The sequence below is a fragment of the Anneissia japonica genome, unplaced genomic scaffold, assembly GCF_011630105.1.
Source record: "Anneissia japonica isolate Jap-2015-1 unplaced genomic scaffold, ASM1163010v1 scaffold483_len1788099_cov177, whole genome shotgun sequence".
NCBI lineage: Eukaryota > Metazoa > Echinodermata > Crinoidea > Comatulida > Comatulidae > Anneissia > Anneissia japonica.
This window is the reverse complement of record NW_022682587.1, coordinates 237904-263689: the sequence shown is the minus strand read 5'-3', so window position 1 is coordinate 263689 and position 25786 is coordinate 237904. Positions and strand designations below refer to the sequence as shown.

Here is a 25786-nt window from a genome sequence, read left to right as displayed (position 1 = left end):
GATTGGTCTAATCCTTGGCATTTTTTTAAATTTTTTTTTTTTTTTGAAATTTCGGAATAAAATACGTTGAATTGAATTGAACTTCGTTGATCGACCCAGTCATTCAAACAGTAACCTCTTTAAAAGCCATTGTCATCAGATAATTGTCATTTTTCGCAGGACTTTGTAAGGGTTTGGAGGACATTGAGTATTAGATAATTACTGTATATTATTAGACCAATAATAAACGGGAAAATTTAAAGATGAGAAACGGTATAATACCTGTACGGTACTCGCCTTTATGAACTATACTCTATACACAAGAAGGTACTGTACCAGTATTAGTGGTAATACCTCTCATTTAGGACTAGGACACGGATTATGAAGAAAAAAAAATCCACAAACACAAACTTTGAGGGCGCTATTTATTGAACGTGAAAACTTAAAATTCGCGATGGCGGAAATAGATGGTATGGAAACAGTAAACAAGAATTGTGGTGCTAAATAATCATAATTGGTGTATATTTTTGCACCATCTTATTATTAGTAAATTAGCTATGATTTTCTGTATAATACTTTTAGGCAGTTCAACTTAATTTGAATTAGCTTTTGGACAAACATGCTAGGCTATAATGTAGTTGGCCTAGGCCTAGGCCTAGCTAGTAGTACTAGCCTAGCCTAGGGCCCCTAGGCTAGGCTCTCTACTAGCTAGGTAGGCTCATCTTTTTTAGAAGACTAGGCCTAGTCCCGGAGTAGGCTCTATAAAACCCAGGAGCTATTTATGACCTATCTGGGCTAGATAGGCCAGGGCTTAGTCCTAGATTAAATTTTGTTCATAATAATGGTAGTGTAGCCATTATTATTTTTGTTGTTAATGATTTATTGCCTTTGCTTACTTCATTCAGATGGTCCCCCTCCATTAGAAGACATGACTGAGTTTCTAGAACAAGTGAAGAAACTAGGAATGAAGAATGATTCCTGCAAACCATCCGAGACGTCAGAGTCAACCAGTACAACACCAGTCCACAAAAAGCAACCAAAACCAACAAAGAATGCTGCAGTAAGTTTTAGGCCTACATTCCAACATATGATCATCACTAGTATAATAACTTGGCCGTGGCTAGAGGTACAGGCTATGGGTGTGTTTCTCAGGCCTGGAAAAAAAATGTTTGTGCCTCCGACTATGAAAATTGTCTTGATAAAATACCTCCAGCACCAAATGTTATCTGTACACGTGTGTTTGAAACTAAGTATAAGCATTTTCATCGTGGTTTTATTTATTACAAACATATTCTTTCACCATCAATACACATTGAGGTCCTTCTTTCAGGTTAAAACGATCTATCTTAAATTTGTCTTTCTTGAGTTTGGGACTATTATGTGTTTAAATAACTTAAAAGGATAAACCTAAAAATGCCCTAAAAAATGCACGCGAAACGGGCAAAATATTTTTGTGTTTTTAATTCTAATTTCGTCGGAATTGATGAAAACTCCCTGAAATGTGCAATTTATAGAGGAAATTGGCCTACCGTAACAAGAAATGCGCGCAAAGAATTTGAGAATAGGCACTTTCAGAGGATGCATTGTCAAGGGGTGAGGAAAGATTTTCCAAAGATGGATATTTTCACCTTGTGTCCCGGTGTTTTTAATTCTAATTTCGTTGGAATTGATCAAAACTCCCTAAAATGTGCAATTTTTAGAGGAAATTGGCCCAAGTTAACAAGAAATGCGTGCGAAGCATGCGAAATTTGAAGTTTTTAGGCACTTTCAGGGGATGAAAAGGGCATTTATAAAGGGGTGGGGAAGATTTTTCAAAGATAGATATTTTCAAAGATAGATATTTTCCCCTTGTCCCCCAGTGGTTACGCCATCGGGCAGCATAGATCAAAGGAGTTATGACAGTTTTTGAAGTGGAGAAGGGGTTGTAGGGTGTTGTGAGCCTGGTCATTATAATATCTTCTTCCTTTTTATTATTGTCTTTATTTTTCTCTTCTCTTTTTCTTTCCTTTTCTTTTGGGGGGGGGGCACACCAATTTTTATATAGGCCTAGATTTAATATAATTGTACAGATAAATATATATCCAATAATGCTGTAAAATTTAAACAATTAATGTTTAATTTTTTAAATTTAAATGTTAAATTTTAAAATTTAAATTTAAATGTTGTAAAATTTAGTATTTGTATGCCATTTTGTATTTTTTTCTGTTAAAAAATAAAAGAAGGCAGTAGCAAACCCGAGGGTCATGTGCCTCCCGTTCCCCCTCCCTAAATTTTCCCCTATATATGATAATGATTTTAGTGATTGGTGGTGGTAGCACCAAGACTTGCCCAGCCAATAATGAAGCAATGCTTTAAGAATCATGAAATGTATTCTCTACAGGTTCAAGTTGGAAAGTCTGTTGTAAAACCGTCAAATTCGGATAACACATCGTTTGGCGGAATGAAAAAAGGGTTCTTGTTTAGCGCAGGAAAATCAAAGCCTCCAACAAAATCTAAAATGCAATGCGAAAAGACTAAAACTGTGTCAAATGAACTTATCCAGTCGAATGACGAAGATTTAACAGTACTCAAACCAAAGAAAGAAACACGGCAACATGAAATTCCTGAAGTCCAAGAAGCAATGAAGGATAGTGTCCCATCATGGCTTGATAGAAGCTGGATCACCAGGGATTTACTGGCGACGATAGAGAAACATCCGAAGCTTGCAAAACAGATCCAGCAACCAAAGTTTGCGATGGCTGTAGCACAGTTTCAAGAGAGCCCACAGAAGGCAATGAGTGACTTCCAAAACGATCCTGAACTGCAGCAGTTCTTTAGAGAGTTTTTCTCAGTTTTAGGTATGTGCAACTTACAGTAATATGTTGTGACTATATAAGCTCAGTTTTTCTGTAAAATATATTAATTTTTAAATAAAAAAATGTGGAGTTTCAGGTGGTGAGGAGTCATTGAAGGGAGATTTGTTTTAATCTTTAACCCAATCACAGCCAGTTACTGTGCCCAATGGTCATCGGCCGACAGGAGGAATACAATGCCATGCAAAGACAAACCGTTCAAATTGCCACCTGCAATCGGCAGCCAACGGCTTAAGGTTGTTTTTTTTTTTTTTTTTTTTTTTTTTTTTTTTTTTTTTTTTTTTTTTTTTTTGCTAAATGGATGGATCACATCACAGATATTTCTTACATGAAACCTGATAGCATAGCTGCTAAGTTGGGAGGTCTTGAGTGTGTCTTGACCCACTCGGTTGTTTGACAAAATATAAATTTTTAGCATCTCTTGTCCAGAATGTTACTCTCAGACTTGAAAATGTATCTTAATATGAGAATTGAATGTTGAGCACAACAAAAAGTAGTACACATAGGGTCACCAAGAGAAAATATTTTGTAAAATATGTCAACAATGGGCCATAATTGCGACGTGGTATATGCTTTCCTTTTTGTTAATTGTGAATGCAGCACAGCCGTCTGTAATTAGAAGTAATTAACTTTGTTTCTTCAGATAAGATAATATAATACATACTCCAAGTATTGAAATGCACGTCATCGTGTCAGGGATCATTCCTGATGATGACATAATGTTGAAATATTGAATCCTGACACGATGGCATGTATTTCGATGCTTGGAGTATGTATCTTATCTGAGATTAATCAGTGGACCTTTCGGTTTTTGTTCTTTCAGGTGACCATTTTACGAAGCTTGGAGATTCTCAGGCCGTCCCTACCAGTCCTACTGCAGTGCCTTGTGGAAGTCCGGTAGATGCGACAGCAAAGAGCAGCAATAGTAGTAGTAATAGTAAACCGAAACAGAGCACAGAGGAGGACGAGTTAAGGATGCAAAAGATCCTAGCCGACCCTAAAATACAAGAAGTTCTTGCCGATACCCGAATACAAAGACTCATAGAAATGCTTAGGAAAGAACCGCACAAAGTCCAAGGGTATGATGTTTATAATTAAAGAAAACTACTTTTTTGATTATTATTTCATTTAGGCTGTGTTCACACCCACACACCAGTTAACGGTTAGCAGGATCCAGATAAATAACGTGTTCACCCTAGCGTTCATACAAGACAATCCCCAATCCAGATATCACGGAGATGACAGTGGGATCACTGGCCAAAAGTAAATGCATACATGTGAATGGTTAAATGATAGATACGCGCTCGACTTGCTAACCGATGGCGCTCACTAACCCTTAGCGTATCCAGATCCTGGTAACGGTTATCGATAACTGATCGGGCGTTCTCACACGGGTGCTGACGGTTAGCTCCCGATCCGGATACTAGAACATTAGTGTGAACACAACCTATATTTTTTCATCACCATAATTGTGAAATTATTACTTTTTCTTTCACTTGAGTTTTATTTTAATATTTTTTTTTTTGTGTGGCAATATAACTTCAAGGGAAATGTAATTATTTTTTTCAGATTGCTACAGAGGGCAAGTGCTGACCTGAAACCTAAAGTTCAAAGGTTGGTTGACAGTGGACTGCTTGCCTATCAGCCATGAACTTGTGGAATAGTACTGTCAAATTGGTGTGCATTTGTTTTAGGAAACTAGAATGCTGCAAATTTTTTTCATGCAAAAAGGGTGTTTACTTATTTTTTAACTAATTATCTTTAATAACAAATGTGAAGGATTGGGAATGTTTTTGTGAAATTTCAAATTACATAATTTTAACTGTCATATTTTTCTTGACATTTTATATGGGGTTTGCTTTTCTTCAAGCCGTTGACAAGAAAATCAATTTTCTGTCATTACAACATAACTTTGTAAGAGCAGTTTGGCACAGCGGTTGTGGTGCTGTTTGAGGTCAGAGGTTCAATCCTTCGCTGTGCATTTTGCTTATGTCCTAAGGCAAGGCACTTTACCTATTACTCTCAACCCAATAGTACAAGTGGGTACCTGGTAGGTTCAAACACAAAATGCACTGATCATAGCTGCAACATAATAGAATGCTTCCAGGGTTCCATAAGTGACTGGGGGTAATAATGTGAAGTGCTTAGAAGCCTTGTTGGCATGAACATATTAACTCAGATACCGAACACAAAAATGAATAAAGAATTTTATATCTGTACTTAACATTTATTAATTCCTTTAAAATATTCTTGTTTTAATCACAGAAACTTCAATGTACAATAATGGAATGACATATCTTCAATCAGTATTGATATTATTTTATTAGTCGCAGGTATAGATACCTGTGCTGTAGTAAAAAAAAAAAAAAAAAAAACTTTTCATATATTCTTTTCTAAAAAGAATGAAAAAGTAATAATCAAATCTTAAATTTTGAAATGCACATAAAAAATAAACAGTATCTGATATACTCAACAGTTTATAAACACCACTTTCTTTGGTAGTATGTTTTCATAAATTGCAAAATATACCAGTAATATAGATAATGAAAGAAGACTGAAACATTGACAAAATTATGCATTATAAGAGAAAAGATTCAGTGCTAGGTCCATAATACCCCTCCCATTTTACTAACATTCAAAATATTAATAATATTGTATATACAGTGTAGTTAAACAAATATTGAATATTTCAGTATTAGTACAATGTGGTACTCTTCAGATTAATCTATTGTTAAGGTTTTCTTTGCTAAATATCACAAGACATTTTATTAGACCTTTAGTACGACTTCAATAATTAAAAAAAAAAAACATATTCAACTAAAAAAAAACACACCTAGATAATATTCACAAAAATCATCCAATTTCTTTTGCATTTGTATGATCAGAATATTTATATCTATGATACAGTAATTAGTTCAGAGAATGACATTGAGATTTGTCGTAAGAAGTGAATTTCTACTCTGGTAATAAGTCGTCACCGAGTTCGATTTCAGCAAATCCATCTTCTGCGGATTCACGTTTGCGTGCAGCAGTCTTGGGCCTTTCCATTGATGGTCCAAGAGGATCCACGTATGATGCATCTGTAAAAAGAAGACAAGGTTTTTGATAGTTGTCAAAAAGTGTGGCGGATTGGCTTCTCTCCTAGTTTCTTTAATAAAATCGCAACATTCTTTCAAGAAACTGATAGTGCATACTCTGCCCCATCTTTCATTAGCCAACACAATTCCATGAACAACAACACAAAAAGGCATACACACGACATATTGTTTTCAATAACAATGTACAAACGCAATCACCAAACACTTTACAATACAAGCAGAGCACAGATACTGTTGAATAACTGTTTAAAATTATCATTAAACAAATATAAGCTTACCAACAACTCGCTCCTCCGGCTCATATGGGCCATCTGCACTAGGTAAACTCCTCTTATTTCCCCCTCTAGTTCGCCTTGCACTATTTTGTCGACTGCTACCAGCACTTCCTCCGCGACCAGAATCTAAGAATAAACAATAATTTACGTAGGGAGAGCTACATTTTAACAAGTGACTACGGTAATCTCCACATGCGAAGACTTCGTTCACATTCTGAATTCTATGATGTGATTTGTTTAGAGAACGTAGGGCAGTCTAAAGTGAGTTATTCTGTTCTCAGGTTGTCTTGCAACATAAATCCCCCGATTAAAACCAAGACAACAAATAGGCCAACAATGCCAAATAGTACTATTGGGTTAGATAATGATGAAGTGCATGTTAAAAAATCACGACTCGATTTGACTGTATATTCTTGCCTATAAGACAAGGCTTAAAATAGCAAAAAAACAAGGGGTCAACATATACATTGTTGATTTTTTAAAATTATATTTGTCTTATGTGCAGATCGTCGTCCATAACAGGCGAAGCTACTTGGTATGAATGAACACAACTTTAAAATGTGGGGGGATAAGATTTTCATGAACATTTACAAAGCCCATAGAATGGTATTATTTGGAATACTAGCTCTACATTTGACTTTGATTTTAGCTAGCTAGATGCAGAATCAAGACCATAAGAAGCAACAAAAAGTAGGCGTAGGAGTTGTCCGTTAGTGAAACAGCGAGGGTGTGAATTAGTCGCTGACATACAAAATTTGTCCAAAAATCTTCTCAAGCTAAGGACCGTTTTATATGCAAGATCAACTTATATGCAAGAATATACAGTACAGTATTAAACACAATCTCGTGGGCTCAACCAATATTAAACATGAACATGAGGAATGACGACTTTTTAATGCAGTAACTCACCAGCACCGTCTTGGTCTTCTTTGCTGCGTACTTGTTCAGAGCCTGTGGTTAGTATTGTTAACATGAGATGAAATGGTTCAAGTGCATGCTGTGAGTGTGTGCGTCACATGATAAATTATTGCACATAAAATGTGGCAAAGTGGCGTGCCAAATCAGTCACTCCTCATTAATCGCGTTTTGGAGATAATGACCAGAACATGCTGGAATGTCTAAATTTGTTTAATCTAATTTTATTCCACTAAACATATATCTATTAACATCATGCTATGTTGTTATTTTCCCCATTTTTATTGTTAAAACATTTTTTAACAATATGGTGATGGTCTCTGCCTTTAAAATGGTTAAAATCATAAGCTTTGAAGGCTGATTTCTCGAATACTGTTCTTTAAACTGTGTGTTTAAACTCCTGTAACTTCATAATGAAATGTCGGATTTATCATATTATAACTTTCATTTTACTACTTAACCCTGTATTAGTAACTAAAATGAATTTTTTGCTAGGAGAGACTGGTTTGGCTTGTCTTTGCCACAAATGATCATTTATGTTAAACTACCAATCACCAATTAAGCAATCATTTAAAATTTCACAACATGGAACTATCACAATACTGTATCTCTAAATATGAACAATAAAGTTAAAAATATTCTCTGTTTATAATGCAGTACAAAGTTTTAGTATTATTGATACTGTAAATTTCTACCTTTGGGAAGACCAGTACACAGGTTCGTACCAAAATATCTCACAAAAGCTAAAATGATCCAAAATTACCCAGTTTGTCTAGGCACCAGACCACCAAATGTATCTCACAGATACTACTGCCTTATAGTAAATATTTTAATATTTTTTTTTGTTACACTGCTTTTTTCCTTTAGTTTTCTTTTTCTAAATTTAGCTTGCATTCAAAACTCATTCTTACCAATGCACCCATCTTGTTAAAGGATTATTCTTTTTGTAATTTCAGTGAGATTAATTCCTAGACCACATCAAATCTAGTGCATGTAATTTATTATTTAATGTGTTATGATATTTACCTGCACTACCACCTCTGCTCCGGCCACTCCCTGCCCTTCCACTGCCAGCTCGACCACTGCCTGCACGCCCACTGCCTGCACGCCCACTAGAAGCACGCTGATAAACAAGCAGATTTTTTTGTTGAAGAAGTTAAAAAATGGGTACATGTTTTAAAACAATTAAAAGTTCATTTATATATTAACTATAAGCTGTAATTTTCTTGCATGTTCTTACCATAATTTTAATGAAACACTGTATGGAGCATTTTTGAAAGTAAATACATTATTATTTTATTTAATTTAGGCTTATATCAACAAAAATGAATCTGTGTGCTTTCTCAATATTTTTTTTCTTTTTTTGGTGTAATTATAAATGTTATTTGTGATATCAAATAAATTATACCATAAACTATGTTACAAGCAAAGAAGTTGCTCTGAAGAACATTATTCCAATGCTGCATATTATGTTCCCTTGGGTGGCAATCTAATATTATTATTAAATTGAAATTGATCAGAGATTGCCCTGTGTAACAAGTACATGCAACTTTGCATGCTTTATTGCAAGCACTACAATTGCCCTCAGGTTGCCTCGTGTGGCAAGGACATTCAGCTTTGATGCAACCAAACTATACCAAATGCTACATTGCAAGCATTGCGACTTCCCACAGTTTGCCCTATGTGGCAAACCAATTTGGACGCAATCTTTAACAGTGCTACATTGTAAATACTGTGACTGACTAAAGATTGCCCTGTGTAGCAAAGCATCCAACTTTGATGCAACCAATCTATATCAAATGCTACATTGCAAGCATTGCGATTTTCCAGAGGTTGCACTGTGTAGCAAGGCCATCTTGGATCCAATCTATAACAGTGCTACATTTAAATACTATGACTGACTAAATATTTAGCAAAGCATGCACTCTATACCTTATGCCTTGTGTGGCAAAGACATGCAACTACGATGCCATATACCGTAAAACCTCAAATAGGTAGAATCCCTGAGTTGTGTTTTCTTAGGACACTTGGACGGGCATCTTTTCAAGATGGGCCGCTTTTTGAGATTAAGTCCATGGGGTTTCTATTCAAGGTTTTGCGGTATATCTAATGCTGTAAACTCTGTCATGCCTTAACATTTTCCTGGATGGTATTTGCAAGCGCTTGTATTTTGATTGCCCTGTGTATTTGCAGATACATAAGCTTAAAGCAGACAACATTTTGAAGCAAAACAATAAAGACATAACAAAGATAGTTTAGGCATAAAGCTATAATATTAATTACATTATTGCCAGCATTTTAGAGACATTAATAACCATAACAGGTGCATAATTTCATGATTTAAAGTTTTTGTGGTTTCATACCTCCCTTGTAATATGCAAATTACTTTTACAGTATATATATGCATATTGTACATGTAATGCGTTAGCTCCAGCATAAACACAATATAGCTATACATTTAAGAATTTATCTGCTAGTATGAATTGGAAGATAGAATTATAAAAGACAGCAGTGACGTATCTAAAGGTATTAAATGGGAGGGAGTCTGATAGCGGGTGTAATGGGGGGGTTCAATGATTAGTTGAGGGTGGCAAAATAAGGTGATTATAGGTGATTTTTAACTGCTTGACCGTGATTTTGGGTGGGTTGGGGGAGGGGGCAGTGAGTAATTTTTGGAAAGGCGTGCGCCCCCAAGCTGTCCCTAGATACGCCACTGATAATAACAATGCTAATAATGATGATGTCCTCAAAAATAATATTTTGTGTACAGTATAATTGTAGAATGATGGCTTGTGACAACTCTATAAACTAAAACTAAAAAATACAATAATGGCAAATATTCAATTAAGATGTGATTGACCACTGTAAACACCATAGAATCACCTCTTTTTCAATATCCTCAGGATGAAGCTTAAAAATCCGATGGGAAAATGAAAGAAATTAGGACATGCAGGATAAATTTGGCAAATGAAAAGCAGGAAAGTGTAAATTAAATAGGATTTAATAATATTTTGATCAAAAAAGTACTTTAAAAAAATTCTAAATCTAATTTAAATGCTCAAGTGCATCAATAAATTATATAACAAAAAAAAAAAATAGAAAAACTTTATTATAATTGAATCTATTAAAACATACATTGTGAAATTGTGGGTGGAACATTTTTTCTAATTTATTAACGATATTCTTGTATATAATAGTATATGTCAAATCTCCCATTGCTTGTTAGGTATTCTCCCACCAAAAACAAAACCATGATTTATCATTTAGTACAATAAATTACATCTCATTTTGCAGCAGAAGAACACATATTATTATAGGAAGTGAGTGTGTGTTGTTTAAGGCTATAGTGACAAAAATTTTGATATTTGGTTATCTAATGCCAGGCACTTATTATGTTACATGACGGACGAACGAGCGTCGTATGACAAATCCAACTCCGCAAGCGCTGGACGACGCAACGCTATCTGCTGATAGTGGCAGTCTGAATGAATTGTCATTAATAACAATCTGTTGCGCGCATGTTGAGGCTTAGAACTGCATCAGCCATCGAGCCCAGTGAGTGACTGGTTTAAAACAGGAAATCTATGGGTGGATGCAGGCTTGATATTAGGCATTTTTCGTTTTGACTACGCGGCCAGTCTACTACGAACTAATAGAGCGTTACAGACATCTGTGCATGCTCACAAACCTTACTGGCTAAATCGGCGTTGTGATAGCTTCCGCGACAACCCCAATTTCTGAATTTCGCGTAGTGGCGACTACCTTAATATTGACCAATCAGATAAACGGATTCTTTGGCAAACTGCTGGTAATTTTTTTGTTGGGGGTTGCAATTTTCATCGCATCCGCGATCGAGCATTGTTCGTTCAATAATGAATTAATTATTAAAACAAGTGAGTAATTAAATGTTTTATGAAGGCCTATTTATACACATACAATAAATGAGGAATGAATAGTCACAACATAAAATTAGGTAAATCAGGGGATAGTGAAAAAAGGCCCAAGGGGGCTCTTACTTAGGCTTAGGCCTAACTAGGCTAGCCTTGTCAGGGTGGATTTCGGGTAGGAGAGAACACATTATCTGGGTGCCGCTAGCTAGGGCATCTGCGCTCATGATATCGTGGCTCAAGCTTTGTTATATAAATACCTCTGTTTAAAATTGTCAGTACTAGGCCTATTTATTTGTACATCATCGTTGCATTTGGCAAATTGCTTGAGCAGGCCTGACAGCCCTCTTCTCCCGGTTCCCGACTCTTTTGACACTACCTAGGCCTAGGCTAGACTAGGCTTAGATCCTAGCCAACAGCGAAACATCACTCAGTGTTTTCTGGAAACTTTTTATTTCGTATACAGTATTTGACTAAGTTTTTTTTTCATATTTCCTTTTTCAAATATAAAACAAGGGAACATTGTTCCCTGGTAATAAAACCATGGTCGACTAACTCCCCTCCGTTAGGCCTACGTGTGCTGCGTCGTCGTAGTCGCCTTAAAAAAACGAAAACAGCTCTTGGTGTAGTACGCGAACAGTATCTTGGCGTTGCTGTCACGGTCCATTAGTTCGTAGTAGACTGGCCGCGTAGTCAAAACGAAAAATGCCTATTAACTTGTGAGCGAGGGACCCTCTTTAAAACTGATCTTTTACAACAAAAAAATGACTTTTGGTTGTTTATATTTTGAGAAAAGTGATTTGAAAGAAATTTAAAATGATTACAGCTAACAAATCTCACCTGTTGTCGCAATTCTTTAGCCTTTTCGGCCTTCTTAAGTTTGGTGGCATAATCCTGGGCATCATTTAGACCAAGATCGGTGCAGATTCGAACCAGGAATCGCAGACCTTAGGATAAAAAATTATCAGTGCCATAAAAAAATGTGTCAGGTCTGTTAAGCTCTGTTCACAAACTTGTGTGATGTGCCCATATATGGGCATGATGATGTCATACTACACCCAAATATGGGCATATCGCATTTATTTGTCACATACAGTTTGATAGCATTGACGGTAATGGTTATATTTGTGGCCAAGACAAGCCAAACCAGTCACTCGTCGGAAAAATCAATTTTTAGTTATTAATACAGGGTTTAACAGTAAAATGAGAGCTATAAAAAGGTAAAAGAATCATTTAAATCCGACACTTCGTTATGAAGTTACACGAGTTTAAACATACAGCTGTTTAAAGAACAATATTTGAGAAATCAGCCTTTAAAGTTTACGATTTCAGGCATTTCTATAGGCAGAAACCATCACCAAATTGTTAAAAATTGTTGTTTTAACATTGAAAATGAGGAAAATAACAGCATAGCATGATGTATAGATATATAAATGCTAGTTTAGTGCAATGAAATAGATTTCCAAAATTTTGACATTCCAGCATGTTTTGGCCATTATCTCCAAAACAGGATTTGCGACGAGTGACTGGTTTGGCTTGTCTTTGCCACATTTATGAAAATGATAGGCCAATTATGCTGTTAATGTTGATGTTTGCTATAATTGGAAATATAATGATAATTGGGCAAATTTAATGATGTTGATGAGGCAATGGTTATCATGCTACTAATAAAGACATACATTCAACGTTATCTGGAAATTTGCGGTGAATAGTTTTATATGTCTCTAGAGCTTGCTGATAATTACCTGCAAAAAAGAGAAAAAATATTTATTTATATTATATAATATTTATATTTATGTTATATTGGTATTATTATAATTCATAAAGTAACCAAATATTAAAACAAATTGAAAAAAAACTAATTAAATAACCAAAATTGAAAGTTATACCATATTTATTTATTTATAAACAAACCAACAAAAACAAGAATCGCCACTTACAGGATTGTAAAAAACATGCAACATTAGACGGGTTACAAGATAAAAAGATAATTATATCATTGCACTTACTGTACTTCACCAGAAGAGAATACAAGTAAGGAAAATAATTTAATATAAGAAAGGTAATAAATGTTTTAAAATAAAAAATTTGAAAAATTACTCAGAAATTTAACCGGAGGCAAGCCTCTTAAAAACTGCTAATGAATTACTAAAAATATCCACTTCTGAAAAACATAACCTTTTTTTTTTATTTGGAGATTCATATGAGATATGGAGACAGCACCTGTTTCGTATAACCAGGGTATTCTCCTAATGATCCACCATACTCACCACTCCTCCGGTGACAGCTAGCTATCATTAGGTGCCATTTGACCTGGTTCGGCTGTATCACCGCCGCTCGCTCAAAGAACTGGATTGCCTTCTCAACAAACTGTGAGTCGATGAAGTATGCTCCGAGCCACTCGATGATAGCAATGTTCGATGGGAAGTAACGATAAGACTATGGGGGGAAAATAAACCAGGTACAATGAGAACAAAAGTAATTTCCATGTGTGAACATGGTGCAGGAAAAAATTCTAGATTTCACTGAAGAGATAACTCAGAGTTATTAATTATGTATAGATGGATATTTATCACAGCATAAAGATATGGTCATGTATTAAATGAAACTTCTGTTTTAGATTTAGAAGCCTATCTCTTATATTGTACAGTTTATTTATAGATTTATGTCTGTTTTATGATGAAATAGCTGATTCTCTTGGGCTGTCATTTTGGAAACGTCTTTCGGTTGAGTAGCATTACTTGTGGCTCTGGAAGGTTTTACTATTAATTGACATATTTTATTATTCAAAAGTACAATCAGGGGATAGTGGTGATAAAGCTAAAAAACTAACTACGAGAACCAAAGCAAATGGGGGTACTATGATTAATTATCCCTCCCTATGCCTATGTCACTGGTTGTTGTGTAGGGTCTCATATGGCTATAACAGAATAAACAAGTATAAGTACCTCATAATGGTACTGGTATGCCTGTGATTTGTCGCCCTCGCTGTCGTACAGTTCGCCAAGTTTTGCCAGAATTGCAGGATCTGTTGGTACGATGCCTATTAATTGCATGAACCATTCTGTAGCCTGCGGCACATCATCTATGAGGTCATACCTAGGTTTCAAAAGTCAAGGGCAAGTGCATGATTGGGTAGAAAAGGGTATTTTTGCAATCAACATTATTATTTGTACAATATATATCTTTACATTATGGTATATGCTCTCAACATTGAGGCTGGGGTTTCAAATCTTATCTTGTCCATTCTACTTGTGTACATTATCTACGATTCTTGTTTCACCACACAGAAATAATAATGGGTACCTTGTAGGATATAAATAATTTCTAGAATGAGGTATGTAGAGACGGCTTAAAATTAGACAGGGGACCCTGTTTAATAAATTCAACAGACGGTTCAAAACAAAGGGGCCCCCATGGGCCTATGGAAAGAGTCTTTGGCTAAAGGGGAAATATACCTTTGCTGCAGGCAGATTTTGAGGGTTTACAATGGATAAATTTGCGTAGGAGTGTGCAGAAATACACTTAATTTGAGTCTGTTATATGTTATAGTTAAGCCAGGTGGCGCTGAACCACAGCTTCCACAGGTGCTCAGCCCAAATTTCCGATTTCCAATTGAATGAGGACCAATACAGAAGAATAATTATTATTATTATGTTATTGTTAATATTGTTATTTTTATATACATATATTATTATTGTATAAAGGATACAGACATGCTATTTGATAAATGACCTCAGCACTGTTCCTCAGGATAGCATGCAGTTTGAGAAAACACTCCAATGCTGCTTCATTCTGCCCTAACTGCTTGTTTACAAGCCCTACAGAAAGCAAAATGAATGACATTAACTTGTGTATTACAGTTAAATCTATCAAGATATTTCATTGTGCCACAAAAAGTAAATTAAAGTACAAATGAAATAATTCAAATAAAAATATTTATGTAAAAAACAGGATTTGAAAAAAAATTGTTGTACCTTGCACAGCAAGAAGCAATGTGCTTGGCTAAATACTACTATTGTTCAAACTTCGAATTAAAACAGTATTTTAAAGAGACCAAAATAATTAATCTGACATTATCATATAATGATCTTAAGATAGGCTACAGTCTCCACATCACCTCGGGGCAATAGATTTCACCATTCCCTTCATGAGCAGTCAATATTTTTATACCACATTGTCAAATGAAATTTGTTATGAATCTCGCTTACCTAGGTTATAGAGAGCCTCAGTGCAGGAGGACTCTGTTCGCAACGCTTCACGGTAGTACTCTTGAGCCTTGTCATATTGACCCGTTGCATAGATGCAGTTGCCTTTATTTACCAGAGCTAAAATTGATATTTAAAATAAGTATTTACAAAAAAAACCATTTAGCAAGCAAATGCACATCAAAAATCTGATATATTTACAGAACTAATAAATATGCAAATGAGTCTCTGAATTTATTAAATTTACTCTCATTCAACAGAGAATTACTTGACACATGATGGAACTTGCTCTACAAACTAAGTCTCTTATGGAGCTTAGAGAGTGGAGTTGTTTTTAGTTGCGAGAAAACATTCTAGGTTTCCGATAGGATTTGAACCAAAGAACCTAGGGTTGGAAGGCAAGCATCTTAAAAACCATGCAAGAGCTCCACCCCACCGCTGTATAATTAACTATTATTTATAACTATCAAAAAAAATTCAACAGTTGAACTAAACCAATGAGTATAAATAGAACAAGAGAGTGTACTCCCGTTTGTAAAAAGATCACGTCTGCGTAGGATGCCCACTGACGGTTGTATGTTCACCTGCATACTCATGTGCGTAAAGTTCCAATAGGAACTCTACACATGTGTACTTAAAAGTACACCCGCTATGAACTTGATAAGTATAAACAACTCTATCATGTGGAAAACTGATAAACAGGCAAACAGACCGTGTGCGGCAGAAGATACAAACGACAGTGGGCGTCCTACACTGGCTGTGTACGGAGTATCGTTTGTTCACGCTCTCAATGAGCGTAGTTGGCTCTCTTCTTCTATTTATACTCTTTGACTACGAACAAATATGGGCACTCATCCAACCTACCACTGGGATTGTACCGATCAGCGGTCATGGCTAGCTCAGCGTACTTTTCTGCTTGGTTGTAGTCGTGTTGTAAAAAATAGAGGAACGACAGATTATTTGCGGCGACAGCTGCGCACTTGGTGTCTTTCTTCTCGAACGACTTCAGAACATCAACTGCCATCTGAAACTCCTTCTGTTTGAGGTACATGATGGCTTTGTTGATCTCCAGATCATTTGACATTTCAGTGAAAGGTGACTGCTTGACGCAATCAACACACCTGCAGGGAAGAATAGATAAAGACATAAGCTCCGTTAACACTTTCAACATTCATGGGACAAATATCTATGTGCCCATATATGCACCTGCATATATGGGTGTGATATGTCCACATATGGGTGTGATATGGCATCATCATGAACATATTTGGCCTCTGTTGGAAGCTGATGACTTAGCAGATTCTATGTAGTAACTAGTAACTGAGGAATTATCTATAGGCTTTCCAGATATCTTTAATAATTACAAATACTGAAATAACAAGTCTTTAATAATATATCCTTAATCATTAATTATCAAGACATTAAGCATTGTATAAACGCTATGTACTTTACTTGAGCAAGGCACATTACTTGCGTTGATTCTTGCCACCCAGAAGTATAAATGGGTACCTGGCGGGGTTGCCTGCTACTGCGCCAATATGGCAGCCACTGAAGCATGTGGACGCAATGCGCTTTATAACCTAAAGGAAAGGAGCTATATAAATACTAAGTAACAAGTTTACATATGAGCACCTAGTACAATCTTACCAGTCATAGCCAGCAGAGAAGGTTTGCTCTATAGAGGGCGCTATGAGCTTGGCAGCTGCCATCACGCATCTTTCCAATTCTGCTTTCCTACAGAAAAATATACAGTCTCATGACCATGTTTCCATATGTGTAGCATGTCTGACGTAATTACATATAAGCTTTGAACAATATAAAAAGGAAAACAATAATAAACAATTTACTTTATCTTTTCTTTTTGCCTCAGGGTATCATTCTTGATAACTTCAAGGATAAGGTTTTCATGCTTGTCATCCTAGAATAAATCAAAAAGAAGTTTATAGTAATAAATAAATCATTTTTTGTACACATACATGGGTCCAAGTTGGAAGAAACTCCTTTCGGGAAATCTGGTTTAAGTGCCCTTTCGTAACATATTTTATTTTGTTGTGGATGGTGATATCCATCGATGCACTGACTTCCATGAGACAATTGATAATAAAGTAGTGCTTGTAGGAGACTTTGGACCCCTTCACATACAAGCTGAGGTAGGTGTTATTTTTGGTCATGCTTGACTAATTCCATAGTAACATTATTATACATGTGTTATTCTACAAACATGATGAGTTTGTTCTTGTTATTTATTGGTCATGCTTGACTAACAACAATGTGCAGAGGTGAATTCAAGGGGAGAGAGCCAGGGTACCCCCTTAATTATTGAAAATTAAAAACAAAACCAGAAAAAAAAAGATAAGGTTCCATTTCCACCAATATTCAGGTGCCACAGAAATATCTCCATCTTTACAATTCCCACCATGGGTCTCCTCTATTTCAAATTCCTGAACCTGCCACTGATACGTGCCTTAAATTTTTGGCAAATGGTGAGGTGATAACTTGTTTCTCAGCCTAGACTGTTTCTTTCTGCTTTATTTTCAAGGTGTTCAGGTTTAGATTTTGTTTCTAATTCGATGCATTTTAATTTTGATCTTAAGAGCACATTACCAAATTTTGATTTGTGCTAAATATTTCTTGAATGGAAATTGGTTAACTTAATCTAAATATATAAAACAGACAATATTTTTTTTACATACTGGATGTGGTAAGTATTTGTCTTCATCGTCCATCTTCAGATCAACTTGGAGGAGTCGTTGGAACGTCCTTTTCATTTTGTCGCGATCTCCAGTGGCATAGTAGCAGAGGATGAGGTTGAAGGCGGTCTTGGGGTCCGGCCGTTCAGACATGATGTGCTCAAGGGATGTAATGGCGTCGCTGTACTGACCCATCTTTATAAATACAGTTCCGATATTCTGCATAATTCTTATCCTAAAATTTTTTTAAATTTTAAACATTTATATTTTCATTTGATTTTGATACTTTATGAGAAAAACACTTCAAATTCTGGTAAGCTGATGAAAATGGCAAACTATATGAGAATCTTCTATAAAATTAACATAGAAAGTTTTATACTATTTTAAAATAAAATATATAAAGTTTATCAAAATTCAAGATCGAATGCATTGAGGTTTAGTTACATAATATGTGTTTCATAACTCAAAATATGATTACTTTTTGTACTCCAGCAAAACAAGTGAATGGAGGAATATACAATGTTGTAGCGCACTCTACATGCTGTCTCTTATACACATCTAGATGTGTATAAGAGACAGGTGCCATACGATAATACTTGACGGCTTTGGAGAAGTTACGCTGCTTGTAGTGAATATTACCCATGTTTAACTTCAAACGTCCTGAAAAGTAGTATAACACAGCAGGTTAATGCTAGCACTCAAGATAACATTAAGCTAACAGCAAAGAAGCACGTAGCCATGGAGTGTGTAAGGTTTCAAACTTTCAGACTATCAATTACAATTTACAACTAGACTTAGTAGGTCTGCTTAGAAAACAGAACGTAAGGTTTTTCTATATTGGCCTAATGAGAAGCATAGTTACCCGAGAAATTTGAAATGCGTGTTTGCTGGGGGCCGGGGAAAAGGAGGCCTGGGTGGGGGTTTCAAGGGCCGAAGCCCTCTGGCACTCCGACGATCTGAGCATTTTTAAGCTGTTTTAAAATGATTTCATGGGGTGTTTGTTGACAATACCGGGTACATACACAAAAATATTTTTAATAAAGCCACATACAATTTGAGTTTCAATGTAGGCCTAAATTTGAGCACCCAAACTATGTACACAAACATTTCATTACTCAAACAAACAAAAAATGCATATGTATACTGATCAATTTAGTTACATGCCAGTGAATTAAATACCTGACCTGCTTATATCTTTAATAAAACCAATTTCTTTTGTAAATACATTTTCCCCTGAAATTTGTTATAATTCGTTATCACTTGTGCTAAATGCGTGACAATATTTATGATCACGCATGTGTTCCTGCAAAATGCGTGTTTTATTCAAAATCACTTTAAAATACGGGATCGCCCCGCATGATGTGAGACGGTTGGTAACTATGGAGAACTGATGTTTAAATAACAACAAAATAAAAGTAAAAAATATAAACATACTCAAGAAAATTATGAAGTCAAAAAAATTAACATGAATATCAACTTGACGTCAGTTATGGGTGATGTTGAGAGTTCTTACCATTAAGCTAAAATAACCCGACTCCCGAACCCCTGGAGGTCAATATATTTTTAAGTTTGTGTCTACCTTGTGTAATGTTATAAGTCAAGGCAAAAATTGTTAATGAATTTCAAGGTAATTTTGTGTTTACATAGCTCTACAACTACTTTGAAACGCTTTAGGAAATGCAAATTGTGTAACAAAAAATTTGCTTGGACAAAGTTTGAAGCAGATCCAAGCACAGAAAGTGGTCAAAGTGCCTGACAACGAACACTGTGCAAAAACATAGGAAAACGCGATAGGAAAAAAAAATCAGAACAAAATCAATGGCATTTTGTGTTAACGCAGGAAAAGCCAACTAGTACAAAAATAATACACAGTAATTTAAAGTAAAAGTAGCACTTTGGAGATGAGTTGAGATGTTTATTGACATAAGCTTTTGTGTATGCTAGTTTTTGCTGGTAGTCTGGCTGGCTTCATAGGATGTAGTATTGAAAATTAATATAATCCTTACCTGCATTAGAAAACATCTTATTCTTCACTATGACCTGGTAAGTGTTCAAGGCTTCTGTAAACATTTCATTAGCTTCATACTGATTGGCTAAGTTGAACAAAATCTGAAAATGTCAACAAATAAGAGGTATGAAAAGAGAAATTATGCAAATTTTAAGAATTAATCTTGATAAAAAAAAAAAAATCAAGGATTTATTATGCCTAAGCTATGCTGTAACTTATACGAGGCACAGGTTAATTATCACTTTTTACAATAGAAACTTCATTTTCAAATAAAATCATCCCTTCCAGGCACCCATTTGTACTCTTGGGTAGAGTGGAAAACATTGATAAATTTCCCTTGTTCAAGGACAAAATTTACAACCATGCAGTAGGGTAAAATGGGTTAGGATTGCTACTGTTCTACAGAGAAATAGACTTAAATCATAGAATAACAATTGCACTATTGTTTTTCCTGAATAAATAAATAAATAAATATGATTAGAATACTTACAGAATATGTCAGATCTAAATTAATTTGATCACTGGTTTGGTTCTGCTCACGTTGTCTGACGAGTATACGCTCTTTGCGTCCAGCTTCTTTTGCTTTCTCCAGAGCCTACGAGATTGCAGATTAAACAAATGTTAAATAAATTCACTTCCAAAAACAAAGGTAAATGAGTAAATTTAGAGGGTATAAGTTAAAGATAAAGAAATAAAGTTTGAAATACAAAATCACTATGACTTGCATCACAAACTCTGTAGTCTGTTCATACTTTAAGAAATGATTGAAAATAAATTAAAATATTCTAAAATGAATTATCAGGAAACAGCGCCCTCTTTATAAAAATATTATACAATGTTGTAGCGCACTCTACATGAATTATAAATTAAGTTTGATTACATGATGATGCTTACCAAACCGAGTTCCCCTCGACTGTGGGCAAAGCAACTGGCCTCGATGAGATCGTTGACCTGTTGTTCTAGTTGTTTTATCTTCTCTTCTGGTGTGTCTTCGGCCTTCGCTTCGAGAGGCGGTGCTGGTCCTCGGCTTGCTGCCTGATTAAGAGGGTCAAATACTTGACCTCTACCAGCTGAGGAATAGCCAGCCCCACGAACAGCTGTCATTGGCCTGGCTGTAGCATTCTCCTAATGAAAATTAAAATAAATATTATCATTGTCTGTCTGGTGATCGAGATATAGAGGGCATTTTTATTCCTCTTGGTAGAATTAAATAAAATGAATAAAGCAGTCTCCAAGTTGCCCTCCGTGAAGTTACACTTTTTGAATACTTCCCCACGACTATGTGTTCAAAGGTGTTCAAACCAATGGCTAACGTTATTAATGGAACCACATAGCAGCCTTGGTATAATGCGCTATATATGACTGATCAATTATTTCTATTATTCGCAGCAGGTGAATGGTTTGTTTTGTCAACCCTGAAGTCATGGTTTCAATCCATTGCTGTGCATTTCACTTGAGTCCTTGAGCGAGGCACTTTATCTGTATTGCTTCTCCACCGAGGAGTATAAATGGCTACCAGGTGGGGTTGCCTGCTCCTGCGCTAATTACAGCGGCAACCCTTAAAGCATGTGGACCCAATGACAGGGGGAAAGAAGCGCTTTGCTGCAAAGGGAGGCGCTATATAAATATCCGAATAAATGAATAGGATTTTGGAGTTCACTTACAGTAGCCATTCCTGTCACCAGTCTTCCCATAGACGATGTCAGCATTCCAGTTTTAAGACGATTCTTAAGACGATACAACAAATTATACATTAATTAAAACACCTTTTTTCCATGAGGGCTATTTTTGAATTAATATTAGTACTGTAGTAAATCAACCGAAAGGTCCACTGATTAATCTCAGATAAGATAGTATAATACATAATCCATGTATCGATATGCACGCCATCGTGTCGGGATTCAATATTTTGACAATAATTATGTCATCATCAGAAATGATGATGACATAATTAATGTCAAAATATTGAATCCCGACAAAATGGCGTGCATTTCGATACTTGGAGTATGTATTATAATATCTTAGTAAATCAAATTACATTATTACAAAAATCACAAACAATAAAGAAAAAAAATTATAAAATATCCATTATTACCGGCGAGAAAAAAGGAATCTGGATTGTAGCAGAAATTAAACAAAAGAAGTAAAAGAAATTAATGGTAAAGAATATAATGGAGTAATACTATATTAGCATTGCAATGTAATTAGATATTTGTAATACAGTACTATATCAGCATTATAATAATTACAAACTAGTAATTGAATTTAAAATAAAGAAAATTAAAAAAATCATGACACTATTGTTTGTTTATACTTTCTATGTTATTGGGGTGGGGGAAGGTACTGGGATTTTACCTGGTAATGAGGAATCCTTGTTTTATTACCAGACTTTCAAGTAGTTGGTTTTGTTTTGTTTTTAAAAAAATTATTTTATCAATATAATTTCATAAACTTTCATATTTTATATTGTTAGCTCCAATGAGGAGCTCTAGAAACACTCGGCTGATTGGATCTTTTTCTACTGCCTCTATTATACTGCCCTCATGAGGCTGATTGATTAATAGTTGATTGATTAAATAGATCTTTTTTAGATCTACTGCCTCTATTATACTGCCCTCATAAAGAGCTCTAGAAACTCGGCTGATTGATTAATAGATCTTTCTTAGTTGTAGTGCCTCTATTATACTGCCCTCATCAGGGCTTTCAAGATCACAAGAACTTGTTTGTGATTAAGTTTATTTTTACTTCTGCACAACAAAATGGACTTGTCCAAGCATTGGTTAACTTACAATTTCTTTAAAGCTAACAATGTTACATTTCTTAGACATATTTATAATCTATACATTTATCTATTTTTTTATAATATATTCTGCCTTTCCAAGCTAAAATAAACTTTATCTTACATTTCTTAACATTTTCAATTTTATATTATTTCTTGTAATATTATAGGCATTTCTAATTTACAACTTTACCTTATAATTTTTATAATATTTGTATGAACTGTACATATACATTTTTTATCATAACTGAATGAAAATTAAGTACCTGATTCCGTGCACCAGTCATCTGAAATGGAAACATAGAAATTAATTGAAAAAAAATTCATCCATTAAATAAATTTGATGTTTTTTTTTCTTTTTTGTTGATCCAAAAATATTGCTTAATGTTCAAATACATTTAAATTCACAATGTTTCGCTGGTGATCCGCCAGCATTCTCAAGTGTACTGTTGATGTTACGATAGATTGGTCATGACGTCACCTCAGTGTTGTTGAGTTTAGTCTGCGCCTCCAGTCGTCTTGATGTTTTTTGACGACAGGTCATCTTCAGCGCCCCTCCTCCTTTTTGATGTTGTATGATGTAATCATATGTGTGGATAATTCGTTTCCTCCCTCATCTCTGTTCATAATGTCTCTTTTCCTTCTGATGCATAAGGATTCTTTTAGTTTATTTAGTCTGTCTTAACATTGACAGTACACTTGAGATAGAATGAACGCCGGGCACTCACTCCATCGTACGACCGTCGGCAGCGCTGTCTGCTGATTTTTGGTGGCAGTCTGCATGGATCGTCAGTAAAAAGATCTGTTGTGCACATGTCATGGTGTTGCGTTCTTAATAGAATCAAGTCGGCTGACAATCATCGGGCGCAGTGATTGCCCGGCTTAAACGTAAACGTTTTAGCAAAAGGGAGATTTCACAACCTTACGAAAACGATAACGAATACGAAAACATCGTTCGTACCTAAAAAATTCTTGACAATATGTTGTAAAAGCTGAGTATGATCATTGATTCATGCAAAAGGCATGAATTACCTACCTTGTGAAAGATACACTATACTACTGTAGGGAAAGGTGTGTCTAAAAATTTGATGACATAATCGTATTCGTTATTGTGTACGTAAGCTTGCAAAAACTCACTAATATTTTTTTTGGATCAACAAAAAAGAAAATAATATTGAACAGAAATTAATTGTGATTTAAAAAATCAACAATTTGTATGTGGTTATTCATTATTGAACTAGTAAATACATGAATGCTTTTTGGTTGAGTTATAAAGATGTTGTAGATGTCTATAAACTTACGGGTGGCCTTCTACCATGGCTTGTCCTAACAGCTTGCTGAAACCCTTCATCAGTTTCCAGCTCCTAAAATTATTTAAAAAGATTAATAATCATTTCTATTTCAAAAAAAAAAAAACAGTAAAAGTTAAAACTAAATCTTTTAGAATAAAAAAAAGAAAGATTGTGTAATATTACAAAATTTTAATATAATTATTTGAAAATCAATAGGAAAGTTTGTTTTTTGTCAGTTTTATTCTAATAGCTAATCAATGTGAATGTAATAATCTACGAATAATAAACGATTATCAGTGCAATCGGAAGAATATTTTCATGAGTTGAAGGATTGACTGTTCCATTCGACGAGATGCAGCCGAGTAGAATGGAACAGTCAATCTTTTAACTCATGAGAATATTCTTTCCATTGCGCAAATAAGAAAACCTTCATTATTCACCCAAAATATATTCTTGTCATTTGATATTTTATGGAAAAAAATCTACCTTTTTTCTGAATAGAGATTCTTGTTATTTAATATTTCAGTATTAAAAATATACCCTTTTTCTAAATGGAACAGTCCAGCATCTTTTCAACCAATCAAAAGATTGTATTAGGTTGAAGACATTGTGTCCTGGGCTCCGTGCAATGGAGCAAAAGGGATGGAATAAAAAATACACAGATGGAAGTAAAATACATGATGGAACTAAATTTCCATGAGTGACAAAATGGGGTAAATAACAAATGTCATGTGATACGAAATCCACCAATCAAATGACAAGGCTTGGCTCTATAGTTTATAAATTATTGCTTGTTAATGCGTTTGTCACTTTGCCAAAAATGTTATGGACGTGACTACAGGTTTGATACTTACATTTGTATCATACATTGGATTATAATCGTTGAATCCTGCGTACATGTCATCTTCATCCTCGTTGGCAAGGTGCACGTTATCCATGATGCTTGACTTTAGTAAATACTCACTAACAGAAAATAAACCAAATATTTACTGTTAAGTTAAAAAAAGTATTAAACAAATTTATCTTATGCTATAAGATATACTGCCTGCCTAAAAAAACTTGGGAAAAAAATCATAAATTAAATTGAAATTTTGAATATCTCATTTGATAGGATGAAATAAGTTATTAACTTCTGACCAGAAACAGATAAAAAAAAATATATACATTTTTAGCCGATTTACACACTTTTTACTTTCAAAAACCTTAATTTAATTACCAGCCAATTTAAGGATCTACGTAAAAGAATATAGGAAAGGTATTATTAAAATTTCTGTTAACTGACTGGAAAATTTTTCTCATTCAGATTTTCAATTGTACCTTACAATAGCTTAATACTTAAATATTAAAATAAATTAAGCAATACAAATATGGTATTAGATTTTTAAATATTTTAAGCTCACGTAAGACAGCATATCTTTAAATAAATCCAAAATGCTTATCATTGTAGGAACCTACAAAATATCAGGCCAAATAAGAAACGTCTATGTAGTTTATAGGCATACTGTCTCCCATCATAATTTTACAAAAACATTTTCAGCAAATTGGTTGTTGGTTAATTGACTGTCAACAAATTGGCTGTTGGCAAATTGGCTATAGTTAGTATCAGCGAATTTGCTGGATGTTGGTGAATGGCTGTCGGTGAAACATCCTCTGTCTATTGGCAAACAACTAACATGCATTTGACAGTCCATTTCTTCGGCAGAACATCCAGCAATCACGGATTCACCGTGCCTGCACATATAACTCTAAATACTGTAGGCTTATGTGCAGGGATGTCACCACGCTGGTCGGCGGTGGACGGGC

General features: G+C 34.9%; 2 protein-coding genes across 3 annotated transcripts in view; one reads left to right on the top strand and one right to left on the bottom strand.

Annotated features, from left to right (window-relative positions):
- The first annotated feature begins 301 nt into the window (after positions 1-301).
- Positions 302-5206, top strand: LOC117121634. 2 transcript variants are annotated; one of them, XM_033267268.1, is made up of 5 exons: positions 302-449; positions 885-1039; positions 2360-2816; positions 3655-3910; positions 4401-5206. In XM_033267268.1, exons 1-5 carry the CDS (start codon positions 434-436, stop codon positions 4480-4482), a joined length of 966 nt encoding a protein of 321 aa, XP_033123159.1. In that variant the 5' UTR covers positions 302-433; the 3' UTR covers positions 4483-5206. The 2 variants fall into 2 exon arrangements, with proteins under 2 accessions (XP_033123159.1, XP_033123905.1); XM_033268014.1 differs by lacking the exon at positions 302-449 and adding an exon at positions 473-496.
- The window catches only part of LOC117122980 (intraflagellar transport protein 88 homolog), a 22107-nt gene continuing 1358 nt past the window's right edge, over positions 5038-25786 (bottom strand). Inside the window, exons 2-23 of the mRNA XM_033269122.1 lie at positions 24838-24946; positions 23993-24055; positions 22958-22978; positions 21577-21639; positions 20807-21037; positions 20403-20507; positions 19911-20013; positions 18467-18564; positions 17908-18150; positions 17062-17132; positions 16862-16948; positions 16079-16335; positions 15218-15334; positions 14719-14827; positions 13955-14105; positions 13277-13445; positions 12686-12751; positions 11847-11953; positions 8146-8242; positions 7114-7155; positions 6208-6330; positions 5038-5911 (exon numbers count right to left, since the gene is read on the bottom strand). Of these exons, the coding sequence (XP_033125013.1) occupies positions 5787-5911; positions 6208-6330; positions 7114-7155; positions 8146-8242; positions 11847-11953; positions 12686-12751; positions 13277-13445; positions 13955-14105; positions 14719-14827; positions 15218-15334; positions 16079-16335; positions 16862-16948; positions 17062-17132; positions 17908-18150; positions 18467-18564; positions 19911-20013; positions 20403-20507; positions 20807-21037; positions 21577-21639; positions 22958-22978; positions 23993-24055; positions 24838-24921 (2532 nt within the window). The 5' untranslated portion in view covers positions 24922-24946 and the 3' untranslated portion in view covers positions 5038-5786. The remainder of the gene's footprint in view (positions 5912-6207; positions 6331-7113; positions 7156-8145; positions 8243-11846; positions 11954-12685; positions 12752-13276; positions 13446-13954; positions 14106-14718; positions 14828-15217; positions 15335-16078; positions 16336-16861; positions 16949-17061; positions 17133-17907; positions 18151-18466; positions 18565-19910; positions 20014-20402; positions 20508-20806; positions 21038-21576; positions 21640-22957; positions 22979-23992; positions 24056-24837; positions 24947-25786) is intronic.

Coding starts and splice junctions, on each gene's coding strand:
- LOC117121634 (XM_033267268.1), top strand. Junction 2,817..3,654: donor AGAGTTTTTCTCAGTTTTAG/GTATGTGCAACT, acceptor TTGTTCTTTCAG/GTGACCATTTTACGAAGCTT. Junction 3,911..4,400: donor GAACCGCACAAAGTCCAAGG/GTATGATGTTTA, acceptor TATTTTTTTCAG/ATTGCTACAGAGGGCAAGTG.